General features: G+C 38.1%; 1 protein-coding gene and 1 non-coding gene across 4 annotated transcripts in view; both read right to left on the bottom strand.

Annotated features, from left to right (window-relative positions):
- RPS6KA5 (ribosomal protein S6 kinase A5) overlaps nt 1-13,507 on the bottom strand; it is a 182,359-nt gene that overhangs the window by 34,985 nt on the left and 133,867 nt on the right. For all 3 annotated transcript variants that reach the window (XM_060169782.1, XM_060169939.1, XM_060169854.1), the window contains 2 exons: nt 10,474-10,557; nt 6,669-6,772 (listed from right to left, as the gene is read on the bottom strand). In XM_060169782.1, the coding sequence (XP_060025765.1) occupies nt 6,669-6,772; nt 10,474-10,557 (188 nt within the window). The remainder of the gene's footprint in view (nt 1-6,668; nt 6,773-10,473; nt 10,558-13,507) is intronic.
- Nucleotides 10,283-10,409, bottom strand: LOC132506308 (small nucleolar RNA SNORA40). Its single transcript, XR_009535772.1, has one exon. It is a non-coding gene; the product is annotated as a small nucleolar RNA SNORA40 (small nucleolar RNA).

Raw genomic sequence — 13,507 nt, 5'->3', positions numbered from 1 at the left:
ACAATTCTGAGGCATTTTCAAACTGTCAAAAAGCACATTTAAAATAAGCAAAGTCATGTTTAGAATTTTAATAATAGGCATGATTTAAATTTGATTTTAACAAGAAATATTTCTGATCACTTAGCTTCAAAATTAAATAAGCTGTAATAGTGGGAAATTATTTACTTCCTAATATGTCCTGTAAAAGGTACATTCTAAAAAAAATTTAGCAGTTTTATTGAAGTAAAATTGATGTATTATACAATAAACTCACCATATAAAGTGTACAACTTGATAAATTCTGACATATATATATACACCTGTGAAACCATCCCCACAATCAAGATAATGGACATACCCAATGCCCTCCAAAGTTCCACTGCATCCCTTTGTCATCTTTCCTGCCCTCCCCCCAGTCAACTGTCCCTCAATCAATTCCCACACTTGAGCCAGTTTATATGCCCACAATCTCTTGAATAAAGGGGATGGTGGGTCACCTTGAGGAAGGACCCTGAGAATTTGTACTGTTAATCTTCCTCCCAGCCTTCCCCAGAGGGACCCACGGCCTTTTACCAGAGTAACTGTACATTGGGGAAAGGAAATCATCAGACCTTTCAGACACTACTGGTCACTGGTTCTGAATTGACACTAATTCCAGGAGACCCAAAACATTACTGTGGCCCATCAGCCAGAGTAGGGGCTTACGGAGGTCCAGTAATTAATGGAGTTTTAGCTCAGGTCCATCTCACAGTGGATTCGGTGGGTCCCTGACCCCATCCTGTGGTTACTGTCCCAGGTCAAGAATGCATAATTGGAACAGAGATACCTGGCAGCTGGCAGAATCCCCACATTGGTTCCCTGACCTGTGGAGTGTGGGCAATTCTGGTGGGAAAGGCCAAGTGGAAGCCATTAGAACTGCCTCTACCTAGGAAAATAGTAAATCAAAAAGCAAGACCACATTCCTGGGGGATTGCCGAAATTAGTGCCACCAGCAAGGACTTGAAAGATGCAGGATTGGTGATTCCCACCACATCCCCATTGAACTTGCCTAACTGGCCTGTGCAGAAGATGGACGGCTCTTGAAGAATGAGAGTGCATGATTGTAAATTTAACCAGGGGGTGACTCCAATTACAGCTGCCGTACCAGTTGTGGTTTCATTGCTTAAGCAAATTAATACAAGCTCTGGTACCTGGAATGCAGCCCTTTTTCTCCAGCCCTGTCCATAAGGCCCACCAAAAAGAGTTCCTTTCAGCTAGCGAGGCCAGCAATGTACCCTCCCTGTCCTACCTCAGGGGTTATCTGTTCTCCAGCCCTGTGTCATTGTTCAGTTCACAAAGTTCTTGATCGCCTTTCTTCTTCATAGATAATCACGCTGGTCCATTACATTGATGACTTCATGCTGATTGGACCTGGCGAGCAAGAAGTAGCAACTACTCTAGACTTATTGGTAAGACATTTGTGTGTCAGAGGGTGGGAAATAAATCTGACTAAAACTCAGGGGCCTCTAGTGGATTTCTAGGAGTCCAGTGGTATAGGGCATATCAAGATATCTCTTCCAAGGTGAAGGATAAGTTGTTGCAGCTGGTGCCTCCTACCGAGGCACGATGCCCAGTGGGCCTCTGGATTTGAGAGGCAACATATTCCTCATGTGGGTGTGTTACTCCAACCCATTTACCAAGTGACCCGAAAAGCTGCTGTTGAGTGGGGTCCAGAACAAGAGAAGGTTCTGCACCAGGTCCAGGCTGCTGTGCAAGCTGCTCTGCCACTTGGTTCATCTGATCCAGCAGATCAGAGGTGCTGGAAGTGGCAGACAGGGATGCTGTTTGGAGACTCTGGCAGCTCCTAGAGGTGAACTGAAGCACAGGCCCTTAAGATTTTGGAGCAAAACGCTGCCATCTTCTGAGGATAATGACCCCCCTTTTGAGAAACAGCTCTTCGTCTGCTACTTGGCCTTAGCAAAGACTGAACATTTAACTATGGGCCCCCAAGTTACACGCAACCTGAGATGCCCATTTATCTGGTCCATCAAGCCGTAGAGTTGGAAGTGCACAGCAATGCTCCATCACCAAATGGAAGTGACATACACAAGACTGGGCTGAGCAGACGCTGAAGGCACAAATATGTACGTGAAGAAGTGGCCTAAGTGCCCATGTCCCCGCTCCTGCCACACTGCCTTCTGTCTCCCAGCCGGCATCTACGGCCTCATGGGGAGTCCCCTACCTTAGCTGATAGAGGAAGAGGAGGCTCAGGCTTGGTTTACAGACGGTTTTGCATGATATGCAAAGGTGCAAGCAGATCTTCCCGGTGGGCAGAGCTCTGAGCAGTGCACCTAGTGTTCACTTTGCTTGGACCAAGCAATGTTATGCTAATTAATGGGCTGTGGCCAATGGTTTGGCTGGATGGTCAGGGATTTGGAAGGAACATGATGGGAAAGCTGCTGACAAGGAAATCTGGTTGACAAAGATATTTGGGGACGAGGTATGTGGACAGACCCCTCTGAATGGGCAAAAATGTGAAGACATTTGTGTCCTATGTGAATGCTCACCAAAGGGTGACCTGAACAGAGGAGGATTTTAGTTGCCAAATGGATAGGCTGATCTGTTTTGTGGATACCAATCCGCCTCTCTCCATTCACCCGTCATCACCCAGTGGGCTCATGAGCAAGGTGGCCATGGGGGCAGGGATGGAGCTTACGCATGGACTCAGCAACATGGATTTCTACTCACCAAGGTTGACCTGGCTTCAGCCACCACCGAGTGCCCAATCTGCCAGCAGTGGAGACCAATACTGAGTGCCCACTACGGCACCAGTCCCCAGGGTGCTCAGCCAGCTCTGGCGGCAGGTTGATTACAATGGATTGTTTACATGACAGAAGGGACAGAGTTTCACTCTACTTGGAAAAGACATTTACTATGGATCGCTTTTCCTACATGCAATATTTCTGCCCAAACTGCCAAACTTCCTTAAGCACTGTCATGGTATTCCACACAGCACCACTGTTTCTGATGAAGAAACTCACTTCACAGCAAAAGAAGTGCAGCAACGGACCATGCTCATGGAATTCACTGGTCTTACCATGTTCCCCACCATTCTGAAGCTGGCTTGATATCATGGTGGAATGATCTTTCGAAGACTCAGTTACAGTGCAAGCTAGGGCGGCAAGTTTCTCCAGAAGGCTGAAACGCTCTGAATCAACATCCAATATATGGTGCTGTTTCTCCCATAGCCAGGATTCACGGGTCCAGAAATCAAGGGGTAGACATGGGAGTGGCACCACTTACTACTACCCGTCGTGACCCACTAGCAAAATTTTTGCTTTCTGTTTGCATGACTTTATGCTCTGCTAGCCTAAAGGTCTTAGTTCCAGGGGGAATGATGCTTCCTCCAAGACACGAAACAGTGATTCCACTGAACTGGAAATTAAGATTGCCACCCAGCCACTTTGGGTTGCTCAGGCCTCTGAATCAACAGGCAAAAGGAGTTGCGACACTGGCTGGGGAGAATGATCCTTACTGTCAAGGGAAGTTGGACTACTATTCCACAATGGAAGTAAGGAAGACTGTCTGGAGTACAGGAGATGCCCTAGAGGGTCTATGAGCATGACTAGAACCTGTGACGAAGGTCAGTTGAAAACTACAACGCAATCTAGTCAGGACTATTAATGGCCCACATTCTTTGGGAATGAAGGTTTGGATCACCCCATGAGCTGAGGTACTTGTTGAAGGCAAAGGGAATACAAAGTGGGTAGTGGAAGAAGGCAGTTACAAAGACCAGCTATGACCCCGTAACCAGTTATAGAAACGAGGACTGTGACTGCCATGTGTATTTCCTCCTTACTTCGCTATGAATAAGTGTGTGTATAAATTATATATTTGTTTCCTTTCCTCCCTTATTCCTTCATCATATTAGATAAGATGTGTTGACTTTATATCAACCATGGTACTTAAGTATTTTAAACTTATACCATAGTCTGTAAGTTATGGGATTTCAAGGAGAAGAGCGGATATCACTACACCACTCAAGGACCTTACGTCCTCTTCTGGGGAAGGGTTAGTGGGTTGTTGGGATAGCTGTATCATGTTGGGTGGAATGACCACGTTACTGTCTTTATCTGGAGATCAAGTACAGTTTAAGGAGATGCAAATGGATGCCAAGGTGACAGGGGCGGGACTTGTAATGATTAACTTGTGACTGGGACACAGGCTGAGATTAACCATTATTTCTGGGTGTGTCTGTGAGGGTGTTTCTGGATGAGATTAGCATTTGAATCCCCTCCCCAATGTGGGTGGGCACCAGCCAATCCCTTGGGGGCCTGAATAGAAAGAGAAGCAGAGGAAGGGAGGGTTCAGTCCCTTACTGCCTGCCTGCTCAACCTGGGACACTGGTCCTCTCCCCTTGGACTGGGATTTGCACCAGGGGCACCTCTGGTTCGGAGGCCTTCGACTTGGACTGGAATTGCACCACGGCTTCCAATCGTGGGACTTCTTGGCTGTCATAGTTGTGTAAGCTGATTCCTTATAATATACTTTTCCTTATAATATTCCTTATAATAGATCTCCTTTTATATATATGTGTGTATATATCCTATTGGTTCTGTTTCCCTGGAGAACCCTAATATAGTCAGTCACTTTATTTTTAGCCATTCCAGGGAGTATATAGTGCTATCTCATTGTTGTTTGGTTTGCATTTTCCTAAAGACTAATGATGTTGTTGATCATCTTTTTATGTGCTCATTTGCCACCCACAGATCTTCTTTGGTGAACTGTCTGTTCAAATCTTTTGCCCCTTTTAAAAAATGGAGAGTTTTTTTTTTTCCTTGAGTTTTGAGTGTTCTTTATATATTCTGGATACCAGTCCTTTATCAGACATAATTTGTAATTTTACCCCAGTCCGTGCCTTGTCTTTCCATTCTCTTAACAGTTTCTTTCGAAGAGCAGAAGTATTTAATTTGGATGAAGTTCAATTTATCAGTTTGCTTTTACAGATTGCACTTTTTGTGTCTTATCTAAGAAATGTTTGCCTAACGCAAGGTCACAAAGATTTTCCTTCATGTTTTCTTCCAGAAATTTTATAATTTTAAGTTTTACATTTTAGGTCTATGATCCATTTAAAATTTTTCTATAGAGTGAAGTATTTATTGAAGTTCATTTTTTCCATATGATAGCCAATGGTTCCAGAATCATTTGTTGAAAAACTATCTTTCCTCCACCAAACTGACGCTGCACTTTTGTAAAAAAAAAAAAAAAAATCAGCTACCTATACCTGTGTGGTTCTATTTCTGCACTCTCTATTCTATTTCACTGATGAGTTGTGTATTTTGAAACAAACACCACAGTGTCTTAATTGTTGCAGCTTGTAAGTCTTCAAATCAACTTTGGTCTACTTTTTCAAAGGTGATTTGGCTATTCTATGCATTTAGACCCAGGGTGTCAATTTCTACTAAAAAAAAGAAAAAGCCTGCTGGGATTCTAATTGTGCTGAATCTATAGATCAATTTGGAGAGAAATAACATCTTAGCTATACTGAGTAGTTCCGTCACACATGGCGCTTATCACTACTTAACTGAATAGTATTGAGCTTCGGCAAAGCTCTGAACTTCACTCTCTCTCTGCAGCTTTCTCCTCTCCAACACTCTGCCCTGCAAACTCCAGCTTCCCCGGCTTTCCTGGACTGTCATTTCCATCTCAGCTCCACTTGTGTTTCCCCTCCCTGTACTGCAGCCTGGATACTCTCTCAAGGCAGTAAGCTGGGCAATCATAGGGCTCACCTCATTTATTTCCCGTCTCTCAGGGTTCACTGTGCTTCATTGCTAGATGTTCAATGTCTTCCACACTGTGGTTTCATATATTTTGCCCACTTAAAAAATTGTTTCAGGCAGGAAAGTAAATCCGGTCCCTGTTATTCCATCTTGGTAAGAAGTGGAAGTCTCAATTTTTAATTTTTAATGTCAAATCTGTTCTCAAAGTTATAAAATTCAAGTAAAAACAGGACAAAAACATAACTAGTAATTAGTACAATGTTTTATCACACTTTGTTTATTTGTTCATTAACTCATTTCATGCCAAGAACATTCATTGAATTCTGCATGGTAAGCACTGTGCTGGCATCTAAGAATACAATGCTGAGGATCAAAGCCAGACAGGCCCCTGGCTCTCACAGAGCTTACAATCTAGTGGGACAGACAGACATTAATCAAATAATTACAAACAAAAATGTAACACTGCAATTGTGATAACTGCTATGAAGGAAAGGAACAAAACAATGCTATGATAACCTACAAGAGGGTGATTTTATGGTATTTGTTTCTATTGAGCCTATATCCATGATTTGAAAAATATCACTACTGTTTCTTTATGTTAAAGTCACAAAGAAATTCCATTATGTATACAGTGGGAAAAAAGTATCCATCAAATAAACATTAGGTTAAGACGATATGCTAAGTACTTTGGAGCACACAAAAATTACGACACTATCTACGAAAATTAAGATCTAATTGGGCATATAAAATATAAAGAAATATAAAGGTTATATATCTATATCCTACAGGAATATAACTGGAAATTTACCACTTACACATCGTTTTTGTCTACCCCATTAAAAAAAGTATTTTTTCTATCAGCCCAATTGCAGAAGTTTGATCAGTTCCTTTGAGAAAACAATACACTTATTTTATTTTGTTAGGTCTTACCTAGATATCTCAGCTTGGGAATTCTTCTCTCCATCAACAGTGAAAGGAGATGCTCCAGTTAGTAATTCATACATTAGAACACCTAAACTCCACCAGTCAACTGCCTATAAAACAACAGTAATTTCATTTTCTAGAATATTAATTGTATTTTATATAAAAAGAAAAATGAACAAAATAAATCTATATATTTGACAATATTTTGACAAAAAGATTTTGTGCACAGCTTCCTGTGCAAGGAGTATTAAATTAGCACATGCAAAAAAGACATTGAGAGGACAAATATTCAGGTATCCTCAGAATTTAAACGTAGAGAAGTCAATCAAGTGTTTCTATTGCTAAAAGTGTTTCAATTATTTCCTAAACCAGTAATGGTTTTACTTAGGCTAATTAAAAAAAAATTTTTTTAAATTAAAGTATGGTTGACTTACAATGTTATGTTAATTTCTGCTATACAGCAAAGTGATTGAGATATATATATATAAATTTTTTAATATTCTTTTCTATTTGGTTTATCACAGGATATTAAATATAGTTCCCTGTGCTATACAGTAGGACCTTGTTGTTTATCCATTCTGTATATAGCAATTTGCATCTGCTAACCCCAAACTCCCAACCCATCCCTCCCTACCCCCAAAAAAATTTTTAAATTTTAAATAAATTGAAAAAATTTTAAGTAAGTAAAATCTTTGGACTTAGGATAGGGGGAAAAACATACCAATCAGCATTTTTATTAACTATTCAGCTCCAATAAATATGAAATTTCTTAAAGCCAAAGAACAAAAATGAAAAAAATCCCATCAAAAGATGTTATTTTTTCATAACCACCTATATCAATTCCTCTTATGGAACCAATCACATAAATCTAGCAGTCTTCACTTTCTGGGAGGTATGGAAAGACTGAAAATAATATAAAATAAAATGTGATCTACGTTGGAAAACAATTTATAAAAGCAGTTACCTGAACTGAGAGCGTAGCAAATTATACAGAATTTAAAGAATCTTGATATATTGAAAATTAGTTCCTTTACAATTAGGCAAATCAAGATTTCAATAATTGTTGGATATATGAGCTTACAGCAATGAGAAATTAACTGGTGCTAAAATTTTAAACTCTCTGCTTCCAAATTTCAGAGCCAAGATTTCAGAGAGATGATGTAAAGTTTGTGAGCCTAGAGTTATTTTAAAGAAAATACATAACAATAACATAGAAACTAAATCAGTAATTCAATTCTTTTATTTATACAAGCAGCTTTACTGCCAGCTGAGTCAGGACCCTTAGAACGTTGGATTTGAACCATGCTTGTAAATTAATACAGATCTATAATCAGATTCCTAGTCATGGACTGAAACCAATACCACACAAACTTGAAGAACTCCTAAGGGCTCATAAATGCATGATTAGTCATTAGCAAGGAGACCACCGATTCTCCACTGTTATGATATTCCTACTGGGGACTTCCCTGGTGGTCCAGTGGTGAAGAATCCGCCTTCCAATGCAGGGGGACGTGGGTTCAATCCCTGGTCAGGGAACTAAGATCCCACATGCCACAGGGCAACTAAGCACATGTGCCACAACTACTGAGCTCACGTGCTGCAAACTACAGAACTCATGCACTCTGGAGCCTGCACCACAACTAGAGAGAGAAAAAAAAACCCCACACGCCACAACTAGAGAGAAGCCCGTGCGCCACAATGAAGAGCCCGCGCCGCAACAAATGATCCCACATGCCTCAATGAATATCCCGCATGCCACAACTAAGACCCGAGGCAGCCAAAAAAAAAAAAGATATTCCTACTGTATATGTGAGATTTTGAAAGGGGATGAGGAAGATGGGGAGATGAGGAGCAAAAAACTAGTCAGAATTCCTTATTTGGAGAACGTTATTAATAAAGCAAAAGTGTTAAGAAAGAACTGAACAAATCTTTAATACAAGAAGAAAAAATACGTGACCTCGATTTTATAACTACTTAGAAAGCCTCATCTACAATCTTCATTTGCACATACAAAGGGAAGTGAGGAGGGAAAAGACTGAGTTTTTTAGAAGGCTTAGGAAAACAAACAGACTATCTTGAATGCAGAACTGTTTTCTTTCTCCAAGGATTGTCACAATGGTTTTTTTCTGTTGAAGAGGTAATCAACAAAGTTTCCAATATCACTACAAAGTTAAAAGCAAAAATTAAGAATAAGAAAATATGAGAGACTCCCTTTTTAAGGATCTCTTACAAAGCAAATTATTGACTGAAGGTGAAATAGTTTCCATATGTTTCTCTAGCAAAAATCAATAATGCCAATAAGCACTGTCCATAGTCATTCAGCATGACTCCAATGGGGACAATGTGCACTGTTTTTGCATTCATGACACCTCTGCATTGTACTGTGGCCCAGGTGTGTCCTAAAAGGCCAGGTCACATACAACAGACAAAGGGTGATTTCTGTTTTAAACAGGGTTACAACGGATGCTTTGCTCAAGACATGATACTTTTTTTTTTTTTTTTTGCGGTACGCGGGCCTCTCAGTGTTGTGGCCTCTCCCGTTGCGGAGCACAGGCCCCAGACGCGCAGGCTCAGCGGCCATGGCTCACGGGCCTAGCCGCTCCGCGGCATGTGGGATCTTCCCAGACCGGGGAACGAACCCGTGTCCCCTGCATCGGCAGGCGGACTCTCAACCACTGCGCCACCAGGGAAGCCCAAGACGTGATACTTTTAACGGAAATAAAATAAAAATTATTATTTGAAGAATTAGTCGATTTTGAGATTTCCTTTAACAAGAGTATTATTCTATAAAACAAAATATTATCCTCATCAACAAAACCTGAAAAAAGGGAAATCTAGAATGTCCTAACCTTTCCATTATCTTTTTTCCTCCAAAACACTAGATATCATAATATGTTCGTGTATACAAAGCAAAGGAAAGGTTAAAAAAATGAAGATAACACCAAAAAGAGGGCCTAGGTTATTAACTAAGATTGTTTTTCTTTTTTTTTGTAAAGGTTTTTTTTTTTATTATGTGTAACACAGACAAAGTTATTTAAGTCAATAAATTTTTAAGGAATTTCACATGTTCTGATTCTTTCCACTGCCAATCACCTTAGTTCCTCCAAACTCATAATCTTTAAAGATAAAACAGCCCTTTCAAAAAGAAGTTATCATGTGAGTCAGCCCACAATTCTTTTAGTTAGGCTTCTTTGATCTCCAATGAAATATGGACACACTTCAAAATTCCCCACCTGTAATCTTTGGGATCCAATTTCCTCAAGCGATTTACTTTAGGACCATGTTTAGGGTCAGGAGATGGATCTGCCTGGTTCTGAATTTGACACCCTCTAAAAATGTATTAGGTTCAAATCATATTCACCTAAGCCATCACACCCTAGAACAGTACAGATCATTGGGATATGCCAATACCTTTTAAAATTATCCAGACACTCTGTCCAAGATAAAAGCCTAAAAAAAGAAGCCATCTTTGTTTCATGTCAACGTTAAAATTAGAGTACTAAATCAATACAGCTGATAATTTAAAAGCTTAAGATATGAGGGAAATTATCAGTTCTATAGTCCTGGAAGCAATCTTTATGTTTATCAATACACCCCCATCACTTGACTCTCTTAGGTATCATGTTCCTTCTTATCTGTATCAAAACTCATACTGAACAATGAGCTCTGGGTTGCAAAAGAGGATTTATTTGTGCACCTGTCTAGAAGTCTTTGTCCACAAATTAAACAAAAACAAACACAAGTGCTAAACTAGGATTCTTAATATACATTTTATAGCGATATATCAGGAAGTGTCAAAAATAGAACATACCTTGTCATGTCCTGAATCTCCCCCTCTGACAATATCTGGTGCCATGTATTCAATAGTTCCACAAAAGGAATATGCTCTTTCAGCCTTAAACAAACAATCAAACAAAGAAAAAGGGATTCGATTTTAAGCTCGTATGACAAGTGACAAGAAGAGAGAGTTAATACTACACGGCAGTGCTGAGATACACCACAGTAGCAAAGTAGTGGCAGAAGCTACTTGACAGACCTTCTTCTCACCAGGCAGACCTATATATACACACCTATACAGTATGAGGTAAACGGGTAAACTTTTTAAGCCCTGAAACTCTACTATCATCCATCCGTCCGTCCGTCCAACCATCCATCCATCCATTAATGAATCCACTCATTCGCTCTTCTTTTTTTCTGTGTGTGTATATATTTCAATCACTGATTTCTTTAACTGTTCTTGTAAGTGCCATTAGTCCTAGTAGTATGAATGACTTTATTTCCAGATCGGCAAGATTGGGAAAACATTAGGAAACCTGAAGGAGAAAGGAAGATCAAATACTAAGAAGGGAAACAGGGAACCCAAAGATGAAAACGGATGAAAAGAATTTTTCCAATCTTACCATCATGTTTAAGTTTGGCACTGCCGATGGTGGGTTTAAGTGATGATGAGCAGAACTGTCTTTTAAAAAAAATACTGCCTCTTAAAGACAGTTGTTTCTCTTTTGTAGAACATTTAAAAGGGCTAATTTAATATATCAGCCTTAAAATTAATCTTAAAAAATTACATAATTAAAAAATGACCAACTGTGTCATATCTCAATGTAATAAGGAGAAAAAAATATATGAATTGTTATGCAGATATATTAAACAGGGGAAAAATAATTCTTCTTTAACAATGTACATTCATATGGCTATATCTAAAATTTTAAAGGCACTTTGGTGCCATTAAAATATTTAACAAAACTATTTTAGAGGAAGCTTTTCAATTTACACTTGATTCTTCTTCTACCAGCAAGGTTTCAAGAAAAATAAGCATTCTTCTTATTTACCAGCTTTAAACATAAAGGACACTACCCTAGCAATGTTACAGAAGTGGTAGAAGTCCCTAGTTTTATTGGCTGAAAGTTCAGCCCACAGATAATGAATGTAATGAATTTATTTAAACCCTGTGATAACAAATGTATTAAAACTACTTATTTATGATATATACAGCTCAATAATTTTATATAAAGAAAAATAAAATTAATATGGTTTATGACTCACTTCTTTCTTTTTATGTACTATATATATATTGAAAGATTACTGTTCCCCTAGAAAGTAAAAGAAATAATCCAGTTATGCTTAGATCTGTAGAAAATTTTCTTTCTTGTTATCTGGCAGAATAATCTCATTGAACAGCTATGATAAACCATATATCAAATGTCATTATCTCTCTGCTTCATCACTTCAGTACCAAATGCTAATTTTGTATCAAACTACTGGAACGATTAAGGCTAAATAAAATTGATTTCATATAAATTTGCATATAAAAAGTAATGAATAATTTTAAACATTTTGTTAGACATGTTTAGATTGAAAAAAATACGTGAATGCTTAGGAAGCATTCATTTCTTCACTGAATTATTAAAAAAGAAATACTCCAAAATTACTTTTTAGTGGGATAGGGGGAGTGGGAGGGAGGCTCCAGAGGGAGGGGATGTATGTATACATATAGCTGATTCACTTTGTTCTACAGCAGAAACTAACACAAATTGTAAAGCAATTATACTCAAATTAAAAAAAAAGTATATATATATCAAAAACAAAACAAAACAAAGAAAAAAGAATGTGTATGAAGTAAAGCCTGGTCATAGTTTGAAAAGCTAAAAAAAAAATTCCCAAGCTTCATAAAACTAAATATGTAGTGTTTGTAGTTAATACACTATTTATTATGCAACAGCCCTTTATAGGATATTAAGCAAAAATCATTATATAGCTGACATAAAGAAACACAGAAAAATTGCTAAGTCATAGTATTTATCATTTGATCTCATCTTTCTTTGTGAATTCCAGTCAACTGTTCTAGTTAAAATTAATTAATTTATTGAAGTATAGTTGATTCACAATGTTTCAGGTATACAGCAAAGTGATTTGGTTATATATATATACATATATATATATATTCTTTTTTAGGTTCTTTTCCATTATAATGGTTATTACAAGATATTGAATACAGATCCCTGTGCTATATAGTAGGTCCTTGTAGTTTATCTATTTTACGTACAGTAGTATGTATCTGTTAACCCCAACTTCCAAATTTATCCCTCCTCCCCCTTTCCCCTTTGGTAACCATAAGTTTCTTTTCTATGTGTCATTTGATCTCATCTTAAAAGATACCTTTAAAACATATCCTAAATCAAGTTTAGATATATTGAAAGAAAATAAAAATAATTCTCCAAAATGGTTTATGAGTAAAAAGATCACAAGTTTTGATTTATTGCTTCTCTAGATTTTTATTTATTTAGAAAACTAGACTTTTTAGTACATACAAATTTTCATTTCTATTTATAGGCATATCTGTGTTACAAGCCACTTTGGAATAATGCATATTTTCTTTTAAGTATGTGACAATGCTTAAATTTTACAACTTGAAAGTCATGAAAATCCGCACTCTCTTCTTCAAAATACTAGATATTCATAAGTTTAGTGTAAAACCAGTAAGAAACATATGGATCTTATTGATTACTGTGGGAAAGATCTGATAGTCACCACCACTTTCCATGTCTCTTTTTTTTCTTTATCTGACAATGAGAATTATGCAACGATGTAGTTCAGTTCTCCATTGTCTTGACATACAGGAAGCTCAGAACCACATTAAGTCCTCAAAGATATTTCTTCTACCTTCTCCGTGTGAATTCTGAGCTTTTTTAAAATTCATTTTAGCTTCTCTGTTTTTTTGGGGGGAGGAGGGAGGGACATAGGTAGTGTCTACATTAATAAATAATTGAGATAATTATTTAATTTATAAAAATTCCAAGAGTCAGCAAAATTAAGCTTAAGTGTTGGGAAGTTCCAATCCCTGAGGA

Source organism: Lagenorhynchus albirostris, chromosome 1 (genome assembly GCF_949774975.1).
Source record: "Lagenorhynchus albirostris chromosome 1, mLagAlb1.1, whole genome shotgun sequence".
Classification (NCBI taxonomy): domain Eukaryota; kingdom Metazoa; phylum Chordata; class Mammalia; order Artiodactyla; family Delphinidae; genus Lagenorhynchus; species Lagenorhynchus albirostris.
Note: the sequence above shows the minus strand (reverse complement) of the source record. Positions and strands in the feature narration are given on the sequence as shown.